A 19,947-nucleotide genomic window follows, 5' to 3' on the forward strand; every position below is an offset into this window, starting at 1 on the left:
TGTTGTGTAATGTTTTATGAGTCCATTCTTTTTCAGTGCTGCATAGTATTCCATTATGTGAATATGTAGAAATACCATAGTTTTTCTATCCATTTTTTGTCTTAATTTTAAATCCTTGTTCTGTTCAGACAACAGTGTCTTGCTATAGATTTAGTATAGGCATTATTAAGTGTTCTAGAATTCTCCTTCTTCTCACTGTTAACCATAGTTTACTATGATCCATACAGACAAATGCTTTTGCATAATTAATAAAGCACAAATAGACATTTTTTTCTGATAATCTCTGCTTTCAACCAGACTCCATCTGACATCAGTAATGATGTCCCTGGTGTCACAGCCTTTTCTAAGCCCAGCTTGGACTTATGGCAGGTCCCTCTCACTTTACTGTTGTAGCCATTTTTTAATGATCTTCAGCAATATTTTGCTTGCATGAGATACTAATAATATGTTTGGTAATTTCCACATTTTGTAGGATCACCTTTCTTGAGAATGGGAACAAATATGGATCTCTTCCAGTCAGCTGGCCAGGTAGCTTGTCATCCAAATTTCCTGGCACAGACTAGTAAGCAAATGCAGGCCTGCATCTGTTAGTTCAAACATATCAGTTGGTATCATATGGATTCCTGCAGCCTTAATTTTTGCCAGTGCCTTCAGTGCAAAGGGGCACAAGGGAACTCTGTTCTTTCTGTATAATTTCTCTGTTAACTTAAAACTACTCTGAAAAAGAAAATGTATCTTGATGGGCAAGGTCAAATGGTGATTGATTCCATAAAACATAATGCATAAGAATGATGATACGAAAAACACAATTTGAATGAAGAATAGTGTGAAGCACAATATATACAAACTTTGTGAGTAAACCAATATAAAATAAAAATTAAAAAACAAAAACATTTAAAAAAGGCTGGTTACAGAAGTGAGGGATAGCACAGCAGGAAATGAATGGATAGGTAATGGACACTGTATTGGAACAGGTGAAGGGAAGATCAATCTGAAATGAATGGATGTCAGACATTGTACGTACTGCAGTTAGCAGTATAAAATAGGAAGGAATTGGTAACTGATTAATTCAAGGCAACAGAGAAGACTAAGGAAAGATTTACACACAGAATTGTGGTAACAGGGACTGTGGTTAAGAGAGACAACAGGTTGACAGGGACTGGAGTCAAGGGAGAGAGCAGAGATTAATGGATGGACAGGTAGAATGAAAGGAGAGGGCAGGGACAGTCAGGCTTCAGTAAGATGTAAATAATGGCAATGTACAAAAAGCAATAAAAAACAGGAAAGTCTAAACAAACAAACAAAAGGCCCAGAAAACAGAGATGGCATCAGCTTACCATCTTTATTACTATCAAGGCTGATTAAAGAATGTGGCTGTCTATATCTGCATATATCTCTCACCTCTGGGTGAGGCCAACGTGACCTACCTCTGTTCCAACGCATAGAGACCCTACGGGCAGAGGAGGCTTTCCAGCCTGTGAGGGGATTCTGACCTGACTTCTCTGCTAACAGCCAAGCACTTAGCCGTTGTGCCTACCAGGCTCCTTTTCTCTGCCCTGCACCTTCTGGGTTCAAGACCCACCTCTCCTCAGAGGATCCACTTCGGTACTGCGCCCTGCTGGCAACAGCTGTTTGATCTGCGTGGTTTCTACAGCTAGTTAACTTCAGCCGCCACCCTTTTGAAGCCACGCACCTGCCGCTGCCTGTGAACTCAGTGGCACTGCCCCATCCATTGACAGCAGCGAGCACCTGCAGCACACCTGCTCCGTGGGGTCCAGGCTGCAGAGAAGGGGAAAGAGGCACCAAGGGACTAAGACCATAAAAAGAATAACACGCCTGCATGAAAAGATCAAATGGCTGTGCAAGTGGCCTGATACATGTTTGCTTTTCATCAAGGACTCTGGTCTCAGCCCCACAACTTTTCCTGACCTCTAGGCTTTTCTGTTTTCTGGGGTGTAGGACCTCTTTGTTCCTGTTTTTGTTTGGCATCTCCTCTTTTCAGTCTCCGCTTCCTCCCCATAGCCTAGAGACCCCATCAGCAGGCCCATCTTGGAACCCCTGCCACAAGCACTACCTGCCCCCACCCTCGCCCTCATGTGCAGCCCCTTCTGTTTCAGGTATACACACAGCAAGTGCCTCTACCTCTCTCCACAGCCCTTGAGAAGCTGCCCACAGTACAGTCCAGGACCCTCCAAGGAGGTTAGTACCGATACCGCACGCTGTCAAGTAGATTCAGATTCTTACTGACCTGGTATGGTCAGGATAGAACTGAGCTCTCCTGGGTTCTTAGTGCCTGATGCAAGGCCTTTCTTACGAAGTACCTTTAAGCAGACGTGAATCTTCAACTTTCATTTTGTATCAACTCATATTAACTTTGCACCACCCAGGAACTGCCAGGGGGTCTGAAGAAGCAGTGATTACTGTCCATGTGTGCTTGAATCAGGCAGCTCGTCTTCTGAGTTCTACTGCACCTGGCCCCTCGTGAGAAGCTGGCCAGGCCTCACCATGCACTCTGGATCACTCGGCCCGTGCAGGCTGAGATCTCACCCAGGCCGCGTTGGAGTCCAGTGCGCGCCTGCCTTTCACATGTAGTTCTTGATTTGTGTTCTCCTATGAACCCCCATGGTGTGCTCCTCTTGGACCCCGACATTTGGCTTGGACTCGGGATGGTCTCAGCCATATTCTCTTTATGTACTTCCTAAAAACCTCCTGTCTCCCACTGCCTGCTTTGCTCCCTCCCCGGCCCTGCTAAAGCATCCCCTTGGTCTGCAGAGTCTTGATCCCGCCTTAACACCATTCAGATGCATAGACATCAGCCAGCGCCCGTCCCAGCTTCCCCTCTGCACAGCAGCAGCCCCAGGTGGAATGGCTGAATTCACAATCCTAGAGTCTCCACATCTGCACACTCAGGGCTGGATGGTGAAGGCTGTGAGCCCAGAGTTGCAGCCAGGAGGGAGACGGGTACCTTTATCCTTCCAGTGGTGACATCTTGTTACAGGAATGGCTTGAGGCTCCCAAATCCACCTCCTCTCATCTCCACACTAACAGACCAAGCAGCTGCACCTCTTAGTGCTCACTGCCTCCAGCCTGTGGTTAATTGCCAGAAAATAATGCGCCCTGAGGTCATTGCTGCTTAAACAGCTGGCTCCATCTTCCCCTGCTTGGCATGCGTCCTTCTGAGCTCCCTGACCCTCATTCGGCCTTCCGCTGTAATCCTCTCACACTCCGGCTAGCTGGGAGCTGTAGGCTGAGCCCTTCTCTGTGCTGCCTGGCCTTGGCGGCCTCTTGATTCTTGTCCTTTCCTGTTGCCACTGCCCTGAGAACAGGCTAATGCCTCATCCCCACCCACACCTCCCCAACACTCAGCCTCAGTTCTCACGTGGTATATGGACAGTGGCTTTATTTCTCTCTCTACTCATGCAGAAAAGCAGACAATACAGAAGAGGAAACCTTTGACAAAGCTTCCTTTTCTTGGCATAATCAGTCCAATGAAGAAATGGTAAAAGTCCAGTTTTAAAAACTTAGCTTAAGGATGGCACCTGCTGACCTGGAGCTTCCCTGTCTCATAAGCGCCAGCAGATCTGCCCCAGAAACTGTATCTGGGGCTCATCTCTCTGTCTCACCCAAGGGAGATCTATCTGAAGATACATCCACTAATTAATCAGCTTAATGTCACGGTGAGGACCCTTTCTGTGCATTTCCTGCAGAAATTTCTCATTAGAAACAGTGTCAAAGTGGTACTCTGCACCACACTGTCCCTGATTTGTTTGGGATCTGTAGTGTCTTCTAGTAACTGTTCCATTAATCACAGATCTAAAGACACAATCTCTGATACCTACTATACTGCTGCTGCAGTTGTTATATGCCATCAAGTTGGCTATGACTCACAGCTCCGAGCCCTATCCTATCCTGAGCCAGCCTCAACACTTCTGACACGCCTGCCCCCTTTGTCAGTCACTGTGTCACTCTATCTTATCGAGGGTCTTCCTCTCCTGAGCTGACCCTCCACCCTTCCAAGCATGATGTCTTTTTCCTCCTGGCAACATGTCCAAAGTATGTGAGGCAGAGTTTCAAAATCCTTTGCCTCCAAGGAGCAACCTGTTTGGTGCTTGACAAAGGGATTCTTATTCTTCTACATTTGGGGTCTAATTTGTCATATTTCTAGGTTTTGCACTTTAAAATGAGATAGGTTGTATTTTAAAAAATTATTATACTAGTTTATTTACAAAATTTGAATACATTGTTTTTCACACCAGATTCTTCCAATTTCCTTCACCACCCCACCCCCCCATGCATCAAATTGTACAACCCCATGATTAATCACCACCCCCCCATGCTGCACAACCTCATTCCTCTGCTTCCACCTTTCCCTCCCTCCTTGGATCCTCACACTCATTCTACAATAATGGTTTTATACATTTGTCCTTGTGGGACTGAGTTAGTTCACTCAGCATAATGTTTTCCAGTCCTTCCCAAGTTAGGTAATAATTTATAAAATCATTGTTCCTCTGTGCTGCATTGTATGAATGTACCATAATTTCTCAATCCATTCATTTGTGGTTGGACATCTGGGATATTTCCATGTTCTTGCAATGGTGAGTAACACTACTATGAACATTGGTGTACACGTTTCCATTTGAGCCTCAGTTCTCATTTTCTCAGGGTATGTTCCAAGCAGTGGAATAGCTTGGTCATAGAAAATTTCTATTTTCAGCTTTTTGAGGAAGTACCAAACTGCCTTCCAGAATGGTTGTACCATTTTATAATCCCACCAACAATGTTTAAGAGTTCCTATCTCGCCATATCCTCTCCAGTATTTATTATTTGCTGCCCTGTTAAACTTTGCCACTGCTACTGGAGTGAGATGGTACCTCATTGTGGTTTTGATTTGCATCTCTCCTACTGCCAGCAATTTGGAGCATTTCTTCATGTGTCTGTTGGCCATTCAGGTATCTTCCTCTGTGAAAATTATTTCCATGTCTTTTGCCCATTTTGTAATTGGGTTATCAATCTTTTCTTGTGGAGGCCCAGTAGTATTCTGTAAACTTTTGTTATGAGACTCTTATCTGAGGTGGTATTGCCAAATGTTTTTTCCCAGTCTGTAGGTTTTCTTTTCACCCTGTTGGAAAAAAATTTTGAAATGAGAGTTTTTTGTAGGGCCTAAGAACTGTCCTGAATCCTTTGGGATTCTTATCACAGATTTCTTGTCAGAGTATAGGAAATGCCAGGTGGGGAAAGGGAGCCCTGAGCCTGAGGGAGAGACCAGTCACAAAGGTCAGGATGATTAGGGGGGGCTGGTTCTGTTCATTTGCAGAAGCACAGGGGCTATGAAGACAGAACTGTGGGAGCCAGAGAGTGAATAAGCATCAAAGTGCGGCTTCCAGTTACAACTGAGGGGCCAATCACATTTGTCCTTTAATGTTTCTAACCTTGCCTTTACTTTTCAAAGTAATTGAACCAAGGCATACTTGAATAAATTCTTCATAAAAGTCAGCCTCCCTTTTTGTCCTATGTAGCTTTTAAAGTAAATCATTGAAGAGGAGCCTCTTCTTGTACTGAACAAAAACAAAACAAAAAACCTTCAAACCCACTGCTGTTGGGTCAATTCTGGCTCATAGTAACCCTCCATGGGGAACTGCCCATCTTTCTCCCTCAGAGAAGCTGGTGGATGAGAACCACTGACCTCCCTGTTAGCAGTGCAACACCTAACACATCTTGCCACTAGAATTCTTTTCCTCATATGAAAGTAAAGTTAAATAAGAAGCAACAGAGATGGATAGAACCCCCTCAAGCCTATAGCCCTTAGTCACACTTTAAACGTGGAACAGAACTCATCCTGGTGCCCCAGTCTGAATTAAACAACAAACAGATCTAGAAGCAATAAGGGAGCGGTGGTGGCCTAGTGGGTTAGGAGTTGTGCTTCCAACCCAGAGGCAGGCGGTTTGGATCCAACAGCCACTCAGCTGGAAAAAGATGGGCAGTCTCCTCCTGTGTGACTTATAACCTCTGAAAACTCTCTGGAGGGTCAGCTGTGAGTTGATTCCAACTCGACACCACATAATGGCAAGAAGCAATAAGTTAACAGCAGGAGGACCTCCTTAAAAAAAAAATCAAGCACATCAGATCACAAGGGCAGCATTTGCCCAGACGTTAAGCCTAGAAGCAGGAAGGGCTAGAATAGATGCATTAATGACACAAAAATCCCTGGGAGGACCAGAGAAGAGTACACTTAACAGGATGTGTATTCTGATTGTCATACTACGAAGCGTGTCTGAATGGTTAAATGGGAAATCAATTATCTCTCTAAACTTCCCCTCAAATTACAAAACTGGGGTGGGGGGGATAACCATACACACCTGTTCTGGCTCACCTACAAATTGCACTTAAAGACAGTCCAGAACGGATGTCACTCGTCACCCACGGATGGCTGGTGTAGGTACATGGTTCTGAAGGCCAAGGCAGGCGAGAGCCGGGAGTCAGAGGTTCAGGCTCAGAAAGAAGGTTGTCCGCAGTCAGGTGCCAGGTCAGGAGTGCTCAGGGAGGGCTCTGTGGGGACTCAGTCCTGATGGATGGACAGCCCCAGAGCTCAGGCCAGGCTGGCAGGGATCTCCAGGGTTGGGGAAGGGAGCACAGAGGCCTGGAGGCCAGGGGCTCGGCTCTGTGTAGAGACGTGTACACACACACACACACACACACACACACACACACACACACAGCATTTCATAGCTTTGTACACAACATTAGATTCTGGGGGGGGGGAAACACTAAGGGCAAGAACCCTCACAACCTGCTTTCGAGTCAATTCCATCTTAGGGTCACCCTCCATCCAGTTTCCCATGCTGTAAATCTTATGGGAGACAACTGTCTTTCTTCCTCAGAGCAGCTGGTGGATTCAGACTGCCAGTTAGCAGCCCAGTATGATCCGCACTACACTACCAGGGCTTCTTGGGAGGACGTGAAGTGCAGGGCAGAGGCAGCATGCTAGGCTTGTCCTGCTGGCCCCTGAGAGCTGATGACCGGCCCGAGTGGGGACCAGGAGATCCTAGTGCCCCCGGGACAGGGTTTGCTTCCTGTGCTATCTCTTCATCTGTGTGCACATCTGTCTCTGCAGCTGCTCTCCTCTCCTGACACCCTTTGGAAAAGCTCCTGAAACAGCCCTACCAGCTGAACCATATCCACCCTGACAGGCTAAACCCACATCTGGTTCACCTGCCTGCTGCCACAGGGTGGGCAGGGCACTCCAGCTCCAGTCAAGGGCAGGAGTCGACTGCCCATAGGCTGCGTGAGCGAAGACACGTGCCTCATTCTCTCCAAGCACGTGTTTTCATGTACAAAATGAGGCTGGTACCAGGCAGGACTCATCTCGGAGGGTTGTCCAGAGGGGTCATGTAAAGCGCTTCTAGAGGGGCTGTCACAGGGGAAGACTCATAGGTGCTGGGGGTTACTGTTGGGGAGCAACCTCACCGCTTCCTCCAAGTGAGAGCTGTTCAGATGAGTAAGACACTGATTCCGCCTCTTGGGAGGAGAGAGAGACAGACAGAGAAACAGATTCCACCCCTTGGGAGGAGAGAAGAGGAGAGGGGAGGGGAGGGGAGGAAAGAGAAAGGGAGGGGAGGGGAGAGGAGAAAAAAGAAGGGGAAGGGAGGGGAGAGGAGAGGAAAGAAGAGAAGAGAAAAGAAGGGGAGGGGAGAAAAGAGGAGAGAAAAGAAGGGGAGGGGAAAAGAGAGGAGAGGAGAGGAGAGGAAAGAAGGGAGGGGAGGTGAAAGTAACTTTGCACTACAGAGCCCCTGAGAAAGGACATGACCTCCCCAGTAGCTTTGGCAAACAAGGTCTGCGTATTGCCTGTGGAGAAGCAGAATTGCATGTTGTTTGGTGGTGTCCAGTAGGCTCTCACTTGCAGCAACCCAGCATACAACAGAACAAAACGCTGGCCAACCCAGCACCATCCTCACAATCCCTTCTGCACTTACTCCCATTGTTGCAGGCACTGTTGTTGACCCAGCCTGTTGAAGGTCCTCCTCTTTTTGACGGGCCCTCTACCAAACTTGATGTCCTTGCCCAGGGACTGGCCCCTCCTGACAATATGACCATGAGATGAAGTCTCACCAGCTTCGGTTCTGCAGAGCGTTCTGGCTGCACTTACAGGACAGATCGGTTTGTTCTTTTGGCAGCCCATCGTACAGTCGGCATTGTTTGCCAACATCACAATTCAAAGGCATCAGCTCTTCTTCAGTCTTCCTTTAGGATGGCTTCTGTAAATATTGACTTTTATATCAAACTATAAAGAAAAGGATATCATGCCTGGTAAATTGGTTGTGGTTATGTGCTGTCAGGTTGGAACCAACTCCTAGCTCACCTTCTAGTGGGTTTGTGGGTTTATTTTATATTTTTGAGATTTTAATGAAAGTTTATAAAGAACTTGGATTTCCAGTCATTCATTGTTGCTCGTTTTCCTCCCTGCCCCCCACCCCCAAAGGTAGCTTCTTTTGTTTTTTCTTTTCTTTTCTTTTTGGAAAAAATAGTTCTTTCTTCTTTATGCAGTACCCCCACCCCCTGGCCACTTTTACTATGCAGCTCTTATTCTGGATTCTTGTATGTCAATAATACCTAATAATATATTCCTTCTATACAGTTCTCTCCCTCATCTGTTTCAATACCATGTACATTATTTGTCCCCTCTTGTCTTAGTTTCCCCCCAACCCCGATGTCAATCTTGTTTTGTAACAGTGGCATTATGCAGTATTTGTCCTTTTGTGACCAAGATATTTCACCCAGCATAACGTCCTCCAGGATCAGCCATTTGTATAGTATTTCGTGAGTTCTTTGTTTTTGAGTGCTGCGTAAGGTTCCACTGTGTGAATATACCACAGCTTCTCTATCCATTCGTTTGTTGATAGGCACTTGGGTTGTTTCCAGCTCTTTGCTATTGTGAACAAAGCCACAATAAACATGGGTGTGCGTATATCTGCTTGAGTGGCAGTTCTGGTTTCTTTAGGGTATATTCCCAGTAGTGGAATTGCTAGGTTAAATAGTATTTCTATTTCTAACTTTTTGAGAAAGCACTACACTGCCTTCCACAGTGGTTGCACCATTTTACACTTCCACCAACAATGAACAAGGGTTCCAGTTTCTCAACAACCTCACCAGCATTTGTTGTTTGTTACTCTGTTGAACTTTGCTATTTTTACTGGGGTAAGATGATATCTCATAGTTGTTTTGATCCAGTGGGTTTTTAAAGGTTTTTAATCACACAGTAGGAGACTGCCTGTCTTTCTCCTGTGGAGCAACTGATGGCGTCAAACCACTAGCCTTTGGGTTGGATGCACAACTTCTTACCACTAAGCCACTGGAGTTCTCTGGTAGAATAGGGGGAGGGCCAATGAAAAAGATGGACTCTAAAAGAGGTGGATTGACACTAAAAGGGGCTTCTGATATAGCTTTCATTGTAGGACAGCAAATTAAAATAATTTCTCCATATAAAACAGAATAGCTGAAAACTTACGGCTGGCTTTGGTTAAATAAAACTATACCAAACCAAATGTGAAAAAGCAAAAGAATAGCAGTAGGAGCTCCCAGATACTTTTTAAAGTTACCCCGGGTACAAGCCTGATGGCAGACCTCTCTGCCATCTCTCTAGGGAATGGGAAGTCTACAAGGACCCCACCAGAGCACTCAGAATGTTCTACAGCTCCCATAGCTCCCTGGAGAGCAGCTAAGCCCTGGGTTATGGGACCTGAAGTAGCATAGGCTCTGTTAGTCCGTCTTGAGTCAGAGTGAGCAGCTTTGTGCCTCCCAGATGTCCTCCTGGGCAGGTACAAAGTAACAGCCCTCCCCTGCTTCTGTCTGTGTCTGACTGCCGGCTTCTCAGGAACTGGATGGCATCCCTCAGATCTTCTTTCTGTGCCTCCCAGTGTGCACAGGGACAGATATGCAAATAAAATCCTAACATCAGCCTAGAGTCTGAAGGTAAATGTGTGAATCAGGGTTTTTCAACCTCTGTTGTTGTCAGGTGCCGTCGAGTCGTAGAGGACTCATAGAGACCCTATGAATGAAAGACCTGAGCACTGTTCACAGAGTTTCCGGAGGCAAGCTGTTTTGGAAGTGGATGCCACTCCTACTTCCAAGCTTGTTTTAATCAGGAAGCTCCAGCAAACACTGTCCACCATGGGTAGCCATTATCGCATTTGACACATCAGTGTCACAGTGTTCAGCATCACAGCAACCATGAGTTGCCTGTGTACAGCAAATGGACAAACCAGTGCTAGTGTTCTAGATTTCCTATTGCCTCGCAGGAAGGCATTGTAAGAAAACCCACTTCCAAATCTTGGTCAGGCATTTTACCAGACACCGAGGATCCTGTGGACTGCCGAAAGGACAAATAAATCCATCGTGGAAGAAGTTCAACCAGAGTCCTCTTTAGAATGGTAACATACTCTGAGCACATGACAAATGGTGTAAATTCGTGGAAAATGACATCATGCTTGAGAGTAGAGGAAGACCCTCACTGAGATGGATTGACGCAGTGACTGTAACACGGAGTTTAAGCCCAGCATAGGTTGCGAGGCTGGTGCACGATCTGGTCGTTATGAGTCAGAGCCGACTGGGAGCCCCTAACAGCATTAGCACTGTGCCATCCCCAAGGAGGATCCAGAAGAAAGCCGTTTTGTGTGGGGGCCCTGCTCCCCAGAACCTCAGTTGCTCTGAGGAGACAGGTGGTAACCCCTGAAGCAAGATCAAGTGAGTTCAACCTTGAGTAAATGGTCAAGTTATATTGCTTCCTGGGAAGCTGTTAGCATTGCAGGTGGTGGTGGTGGTGGTGGTTGTTAGGGGCTGTTTAGTCAGTTACAGTCCATAACAACACTATGAACAATAGTGTGGCCTACACTGCACTGTCCTCCTTATCGCTGATATACTCAAGCCCATTGTTAAAGGCACTGCGTCAATCCAACTTGTTGAGGGACTTCCTTTTTCTCTGTGGCACCACCTTTCCCAATAGGATGTCCTTTTCCAAGGGCTGGACCCTCTTAATCAAAGTATGCGAGACGTTTCACCATCCTTGCCTCTCAGTTTGCACTCACCCATGATAGACTTCTCTTTCTTCTAGCAGTCCGTAGGATATTTGGTACTTTTCTCCAGCACCACAACACAAAGGTGTGGATTCTTCTGTCATCTTTATTCATTGTCCAACTTTCAGATGCAGAGGCAGTAATTGAAAAGACCCCGACTTAGATTAGGCACACCTTAGTCTTTAAACGGACATCCTTGCTCTTTAGAACTTTGGCAAGGTTCTTAACAGCATATTTTCCCATTGTCACATGTCGTTTGATATCCTGACTGCTGTTACCATGGGTAATAAAGTGTAGATTCAGGTAAAATTAAATCATTGGCAACTTCAGTGTTCTATCACATTTGGTCCAATGTGAGGATTTTTGGTTTTTTGATGTCAAGATGTAATCTGTGTTTAAGGCTGTAGTCTTTATCATTTTCTGCAGCAAGTGTTTCAAGTCTTCACTTTCTACAAAGAAGGTTGTGTCATCCGCATAATGCAGGTTTTCGATGAGTCATCTTCTAATCCTGATACCATATTCTACCTCATAGTATCAAGTTGTTTGAATGATTTGCTTAACACTGAGATTGAATAGGTGTGGAGAGAGAATACAGCCTTCCTGGTTTTAAACCCTGTAGCGTTGCCTTGTTCTCTTCAGACAACAGCTTCTTGGTCTAGTTATAGGTTTCTCTTGAGCTCTCATGAGCACACTTACGTGTTCTGGTGTTCAGTTAGAGTGGAGGATACAGAGTCTGATCAAGGAAGGGGCAAAGCAGAAGGTTCTCCTGCCTAGAGAAGCACGAAGCTGAGTGGCATTCGGAGAAGGTGGTGGGAGCAGACCCTGCCTGCTCTGGGATGACTGAGCTGGGCAGTGAGGGGCAGCTGAGTGGGGCATACTGAGTGGGGCAGCTGCAGGAGCCACATGTGAGGCTGGACGGCTGCCCATGTGGAGGGAACCATGTACCACAGGAATGCTGGAAACTGAAAGCTGTAACCAAGGAGTCCCAAGGTCATCTTTTTTTTTTTTGTAATTTAGGTTGTTTATTTTTCATTTCAATGAACATCTACAGAGATTTTGGGATTCCATTCATTCATTGTTGCACCCTTCTCCCCGCACAAACCCCTCCCCATTTGCTCCTCTCCTTGAAACGCAAAAGAAAAACTCCCTCATTGGTACACAATCCCCCCCCACCGCACCTCCCCAAACCCCACCCCCTAGCCCCAAATATAATCCACTCTACAACCCTCATTGCATACTCCTACGATAAAAATAATGCCCTAAAATATAATACTTTTAGACTATTCTCTCCCCCATAGACTTCAATGCCGTAAACATATTTCATCCAGTTTTTCTCAGTCTTACCCCCACCCCAATGCCAGCCTCATTCTACAACAGTGGCACCATATAGCATTTGTCCCTTTGTGACTGAGATACCTCACTCAGCATAATGTCCTCCAGGTTCACCCATTTTGAATAATATTGCATGAGTTCCTTGTTTTTCAATGCAGCATAGTATTCCATTGTGCGAATATACCACAGCTTCTCTAGCCATTCGTTTGTTGATGGGCATTTAGGTTGTTTCCAACTCCTTGCTATTGTAAACAAAGCCGCGATAAACATGGGTATACATATATCTACTTGGATGTCATTTATGGTCTCTTTAGGGTATATTCCCAGTAGTGGAATTGCTGGGTCAAATGGTATCTTTATTTGCAACTTTTTGAGAAAGCGCCACAATGCTTTCCACAGTGGTTGCACCATTTTACACTCCCACCAACAGTGAATCAGGTTCCCAGTCTCTCCACAACCTCGCCAGCATTTGTTGCTTGCTGTTCTGTTAAATTTTGCTAGTCTTACTGGAGTGAGATGATATCTCATGGTTGTCTTGATTTGCATCTCTCTCAGGGCTAGGGATTTTGAACATTTCTTCATGTGCTTTTTGGCCATCTGAATGTCTTCCTTGGTGAAGTGTCTGTTCATATCCTGTGCCCATTTTTCAATTGGATTATTCTCCTTGATCTTGTTGTGGTGCTCGAGTATTTTATAAATTCTAGATATAAGTCCCTTGTCTGACATGTCATTACCAAAAACTTTTTCCCAATCTGTGGCTTCCCTTTTTACCCTGTTAGAGAAGTTTCTGGATGCGCATAGGGATTTGATTCTTAGAAGGTCCCATTCATCTATTTTATCTTCTCCTGGTTGTAAATTTTTCAGAATACTGGGAAGACTCTTTATGTTGTGGATTAGGACTACTAAAGTTTTTCCAAGCTTTTCTTGAATCCAAGGTCATCTTTAAGCTGGGCTGGGAGAGTTAGAGGTGGATGGAGGGGTCGACAAGAGGCTCTTGTTAGAGTGCGTGGCTTGAAGCCAGGTATTAGCTCCCAGATGCTCCAATCACTTGAGTCTGGGCTGACAGCCCTCAGTGTAAAAGCATCCAAAGCAGCATGACCCTTTTTTCACCTGCCCCGTGGGGGCTGTCACGCCAGGAACGGTGATTCAGGGCCTCCTCCGCCCAGGTGAATCACACACCTTCCTGTGCCAGAGCTGCTGCCTGGAGACCCGAGTCAGTGTGCTCCCTGCACTCGCCTGTAGACCCGCTCAGAGCCCCCAGCCTGTCCCGTAGGGCTTCCCCTCAAGTGGGCTCTGCACACCCTCTCCACCTACCTCTCAGAGAAGTTCTTCCTGACTGCTCCTGACAACGCCGTCAGGTTTGAGAGCCTGCAATGCCTCAGAAAGGTCTTGGAGGGACTGGCATGTTCTAATTTAGCCTGCCATTAAAGCAATGGGTGTGGTCCGGTGGCTGCTCCCTTCCCATCATCCCTTGCCCCATCCGTCTCCAGGAGCAGCTGTGGCGATGACGTCTCTTGCGAAGCAGCATGATTGCCCTGCCATGTCTGCAGGGCTGTCACAGCATAACTCGCAGCTGGAAGCAGGGAAGGGGAGAGAAGCCCCTACCTTGTACCTGCAGGAGGAAGGCAGGACACCGAGAAGCTGTACCTTCCGGAGCCAGTGGCCTGGGTCCTGAGGGCACCCGGTGGCTCTTCCTGCTCTCAGGATGCAACCACCATCACTGTGTGTAGGTCTCGTGTGGCCGGCAGGAAGCCTCCCGGTGGTGCAAACTGTTAACAGACTCAGCTGTTGACTGACTAGTTGAAGGTTCAAGCCTAACCCAAAGGTGCTCCGAAGAAAATGCCAGCAGTTTACTGGACAATCAGCTCTGCAAGCCCTGTGCACACACCTCCTCTGGCACACACAGTCACCGTGTATCAGAATCGACTCACCAGCAGCTGACGGGATAAAGCCAGCACTGGAATAATGAACAGAGACCACAATCGGAGGCAGCTCCCAGGAGGGCAATGACCTGCCCGGGGTCCCCCTGTGCCGGCTCGCGGCTTCCAAATGCTGTGCTCTCTCTCAGACAGCCTGGTTGTGGAAGGGCGAGCGTCCGCCTCACCAGATCACAGTGAAGCACTTCACAACAGAAAAAATATTCTTGGAGGCAGTGTCCCTTCACGGTGGACCCTCTCAGCCATCCATAGCATGCATGGCAGGTGACGTTGTTGTTGTTAGGTGCCACTGGGTCAACTACAACTCATCGTGACTCCAGGAACAATTGATCTGCATCTTGCCCTCTGCGCTGTCATCTTCATACTCTCTGATACGCTCACTCCAGTCACTGTGCCAGTCCCTCTTGTCAAGAGTCTTCCTCTCTTTGTCTAACCCTCCACCTCTCCCACCATGGTGTCTTTTTCCGAGGACTGGGCCCTCCTGACAACAGGCCCCGAGTATGTGAGAGCCAAGTTTTCCCACCCTTGCCTCTGGCAAGTGATAATGGCGTTATTGCGCCCTCTCACTGGCAGGGAAACACAGCCTTGATCCCACAGTCTGAGCCACGGTAGGCGGCCAGAGAGCCTCTGGTGTCCTACCCACGGGGACTTGGAAGTGCTGACATGCAACCTACCCAACTCCGGCTGAGCCACACAGCCTGCTGGGACCTGCAGGCCCCCAAAGTGGGAGCACATTTTTCCAGTTCAAACCAAGATGCTCATGGTCTCCCAACCAGAGCCAGGAATAGCAGTGTCTGGAGTCCAGCCTTGGTTGGCTGACCTCTACCAAGGCCCTTGGGGTGTTTGGGCCCTCACTACACCAGGGGTCATCAGGCGGAGGGGGGGGGGCCTGTCCACAGACCTGGTCATCCTCATCCTCCGCCTCCGCCTCAGTCTGGACACTGTCAGTACCACACTTAGACCCTGCTTATGTCCAGTCTACTGTCCTGCACTCAGTCCCTTCCCTATGGTGTCTGGAGTCCCTGGGGCCATGAAATGTGCCACATGGAGCCTCCCTCATGTCTAGACCTCATCCAGAAGCTTGACAACCCTGCCAGAAAGCCTGGGAAGCTGTGCCCACTGCCCTAGCCTGTGCTCACACTTCAGCCACACTGCCCTGCACACCTCGATGAGCCAATGCCTTCAGCTGTCACCCCAAGGCTGGGTCTTCCTGAGAAGTAGGGCATCAGATGACTCTGGGTGCTGCTGTGGTGTCACCAGGTAGATGGACAGTGTCAGGGCCTCCAGGGACCAAGGCATCATCCACCAGGGCTCAGCAAGACCATTGTTGGAGGCAGAGTTGCCCAGAAGGGGCCACTTCCCATCCCTAGTGCCTCCCCCACCTTCTCTCTCCTCTCTTCTCTGTGCGAGACTCAGGCCTCATCTTCCTCCCTGTGTCCTCCCAGCCCATGTGGCCTGACATGTGTTTACCATTGTGTCCCTGTAAGAACACGCCAGGGTCAAGTGGTGTCCTGGGAGCCTTGAGACTATATAAAACCAGGTGGGAGGGAGGGGCTGCGGTCATCAGCCTCCTGCTGGTCGCAGTCCAGCAAGCAGCCAGGCTGGCTGCCAGCAACATCAGCAGCATCCGCAGGCCCGTGAAGCGTGAAGAGCAGCCCGGAGCCTGGAGGAGGCCGCCAGTGAGAGCGGGATCCAGAAACACCCTGGGGGCCAGGACGGACAGGAGATGGGCTTCAGGGCTGGGCGGCAGCAAGGGAATCGCCTTCCTGGGACCTCTGCCTTTGCCTTGCTCTACATCTTGATTGCTGCTGCCTGTCTTACAGCCTCCACTCCTGCCTCATCTGCCTTCTCCATCTTCTGAACACAAGCCCACCATGCTTCCCTTTCTGCAATCTTCTGCTCTTTGCACATGCTGCCTTCTCTACCTGGAGTGCACTTCCCTTATTCACTTTGCAGATGGCAGCTCGTCCTGAGGGATTCCACTTAGCTGTCACCTTCAGGAAGCCTTCTCTGATTGCCCTCCTGCACCCAGGCCTCCCACAGTTTCTGGGGCTGACTCCATAGTAGCATTTATAACCCAGATTGTAGCCATTTGCTTAGCTGCACTCCGTAGACACCCTAGCCTATAGGCACATAGCTGTCTCACCCATGATATCTGGCACCTGGTTGCTGGTGTTATTAGCCACTATGGAGTCAGCCTGACTCACGGAAACTCTATGCTCAGTGGAACAAAACGGCACCATGTCCTGCATCATCTCCTTCATGGATGCACATCAATTGTGGTGTTAGAGGCGTGGTTGGGTTAATAGATTAATATCTAACCAGGAATGAAGGGGTTAGTGGAGGGCTCAGCGCCAGCAGCCCACAGAGGCTGGTATGAAGACCAAGGCAGTATAGGTGATGAGGTCCCTGGCAGACATCACCACCGCCACATGGCTTTGGGAAAGCATTTGCCCACCAAGCTCCTGGGAAGTTCCTGCCCACCTCCTCAGCCCTGCTCTCTGTTGGTGACCATCTTCTCCTTGTCCCTAGTATTTCTGCCTGTTGCTTGTCATCTTCCTGGTCGAGCTGGTGGCAGGAGTCCTGGCCCACATGTACTACCAGAAGGTGAGTAAAACTTCAACAGCGTCCACGTTTGCCCCCCATTTAGACGTGCCTTGGTGGTGGGAGAAGCAGAGGCAAAGGTACAGGGCACATGGGTGGGTCTCTCTCCTGAAAACCCCAGCTCCAGTAAACCCGCACCAAACCCATTAATATCGAGTCAGTTCCAACTCATCAAAATCAAAGTCAAACTCATGGCCTTTCAGTCAGAACCAACTCAAAGCTGACCCTCCGGTGGGGCTTGGAGGCGGTAAATCACGTGCGAGACTCCATCTTTCTCCTGAGGCGGCTGGGGGATTTGAACTGCTGGCACTGTGGGGTTAGCGGCACAGCTCCCCGTGGACTACACCACCCAAGCTCCGTATTCCAATTCACCATGGCCGCAGACGTACAGCTGCCCCGGGGTTCCCAAGGCTGTCATCTTCCTAGGAGCAGGATGTGTCATCTTCCTCTCATGGACCAGCTGATGGGTTCAAACTGCTGACCTGTCCATTTGTAGCAGAGTGCTTTAACTACTGAAGCACCATGTTTCCTCTTCCCTCTTCCTTGGCCCCCAACAGCCCTCTCCACATCTGGAACTCTACCCTTGACTTAGTGCCAGCAGCTGTCTGCTGCAGCTGTTGATGAGGACAGAGCCGGGGAGTGGGCCCCAAGGGAGAGGCGGGGTCATCCTTCTTTCTTTCCAAGGAGAGGGGAGGATAAATCCCATCTATTTAAGATCTCCAAGGAGAAGAGCTTGGGCCTGGATCAAGTGGCAGCCTGAAAAGACAGGAGCAGCCCTGCCTGCTGGACTGGACAGGGAGGCCTGAGGAAGTCCCCTCCAGCCTGGCGTCCTCTGTCTCGGAGATCTGTGGCCCGGACCAGTGCAGGTGACTGGGTGAGGCTGTGCAGCTGTGCCAGCTGTTTCCAGCCGGTGCCCATGCAGACAGCATGATGCCCATAGAGTCATGACTATAAATTCTTCCATCATCTCCTCCCAATCTAAAGCAGAAGGAGCTCTGGTGTCCTAGTGATAAGAAGCTGGTCTGAAATCCTAAAGGCACACGGTTTGAATCGATCAGCTGCCGCAAGAGAAAGAGCAGTCTCTTCTTGGGTCATTTACTGTCTCTGAACATCTACTGGAAGATCAGCTACGGGTCAGTTCCAACTTGACAGTGCTCAGTACCAACAATCAGAAGGAGAATCAATGGTCGCTGGAAGGCACCCCTGTTTTCCTCACAGCCACCTGTTCATCTCAGCCCATTGCACCCCTGTCCTTCCCCGCACACTCAGGCTCCCCACTTCTGTTTCGTCATGAGCACAGTGTGGGGTGTGCCCTGCTGGTGCCCCGTTACATTGTTTGGAAAAGCTATGCTGTGGTGTTTTCTGTAATTGGCTGGCATGTTCTGGAGCAGGCCTGGATCCCAGCCACCTGGGGTTGGGTGGGGACTTCCTGCTGACCCCGCCTCCCTTCTCCACCCTCCTCAGCTGAGTGACGAGCTGAAGCAGCACTTGAATCAGACTCTGACCCAGAGCTACGGGCAGCCCAGAGCAGCAGAGATCACAGCCTCGGTGGACCGTCTGCAGCAGGACGTAAGCCCCTGCCCCGTGCGCTTGCAAGTCAGGCCCACCTGAGTTCAAATCCTGATTCTACCCCTATCCCAGTCTGTGATCTTGGGCAGCCCTCTCTGAGCTGAATTCAGTGGCCACGTCTCTCCAGTGACGTGCTCAGAGCCTCCGACAGTATCCCTGGTGGTCGCTCAGCAGGAACCCTCACCTGTGTGCTCTGCCCCAGCAGGTGCTCGCCCAGTGCTGGCTCCTGTCCTGGCTCCTGTCCGCCCTCCTCTGCCCTCGACCACCTCCTCCACACCCTGCTCCCGGCTGCCTTCCCATTCCCGGTCCCCCGTGGGAAGGAAGCTGGCTGTGCCTGGGGAAGATTTCCATCTCCTGGAACGGATGCGGGCCAGGAAGTTCCTCTCCGGGCTCCTGCCATCTGTGTGGCCTGCCTTCTTCCTTCGTTCCCTGGGGAGCTGGGAGCTGGAGCTCGGAGCTGGCAGGGCTAGTAGACTTCAGATGTAGAAAGCAACTTTCCCATTGAGAGCCATCAGGCAGAACCCTGGGGAGAGAAAACGGTCTCCCTTGCTCAAAGAGACTTACAGATCCTTCCAGGGAGGCCCCAAGACATGACCAGAGGACGAGGGCACGGGTGGACAAATGGGTGTCAAAGCTGTGCTGTCCAGGAAGAAGCCATTAGACATGTTGCTACCAACATTCTAAGTTCCATTAGAATTTGTTTTCTCAGCCCTGCTAGCCACATATCAAGCGCTCTGTAGACCCACATGACTGTTACCACTGTTGCTTTGTTGCTTTCGAGTTATTCCAACTCATAGTGACCCCACAGGACACAGTAGGGCTGCCCCGAAGGTTTTCTAAGCCATGAGTGACTTTCACAGAGGCAAATATCCAGGTCTTTTCTCCCATGGAGCCAGTGAACTCCAGGACACACAAGGGCTGGTGTGTTTGAACCCCAGACCTTTCAGCTAGTAGCCAAGCATTTAACCACCGTGCCACTGAGCTCTCACTGTGGACAAAGCAAAGGCAAACCCACTGCTACCAAGTCGACTCCCCCTCACAGTGACCCACATCAGGTGGTTGGGGCAGGAAACCTTTACAGGAAGAAGCAGCACTTCTCCCCTGAAGCAGCTGGTAGATTCAAACCACCAACCTTTTGGTTAGGAGCCCAACATCACACATACATCAGTGCTTCCACGTGCTGGTGCTGCTTCATTGGACAGTGCAAATGTAGAACATTTCTCCTTTACAGAAAGTTCTTTCTGGCGGTTTTCTTATCTTTTTTATTATTATTAACTTTTATTAGTTTCAATGAACACTCACAGGGATTCTGGGCTTTCACTCCTTCATTGCCGCACCATTCTCTCCACCCTCCTCCCCAGTTTGTTCTTCTTCCCCGCCATCCGAATGTCTGTTTTAATTGTCCAACTGCCACAGTGCTTGTCAAAGTCAGTTCTGAT

The 19,947-nt window shown here is 48.9% G+C and overlaps 1 protein-coding gene across 1 annotated transcript in view; it reads left to right on the top strand.

The window, feature by feature from the left end:
- The window catches only part of LOC102871232 (tetraspanin-11-like), an 84,753-nt gene that overhangs the window by 45,623 nt on the left and 19,183 nt on the right, over window positions 1–19,947 (top strand). The window contains exons 3-4 of the mRNA XM_006891303.1: window positions 16,868–16,942; window positions 18,404–18,508. Of these exons, the coding sequence (XP_006891365.1) occupies window positions 16,868–16,942; window positions 18,404–18,508 (180 nt within the window). The remainder of the gene's footprint in view (window positions 1–16,867; window positions 16,943–18,403; window positions 18,509–19,947) is intronic.

The sequence above is a fragment of the Elephantulus edwardii genome, unplaced genomic scaffold (genome assembly GCF_000299155.1).
Source record: "Elephantulus edwardii isolate Elephantulus edwardi_28Jun2011 unplaced genomic scaffold, EleEdw1.0 scaffold00096, whole genome shotgun sequence".
NCBI lineage: Eukaryota > Metazoa > Chordata > Mammalia > Macroscelidea > Macroscelididae > Elephantulus > Elephantulus edwardii.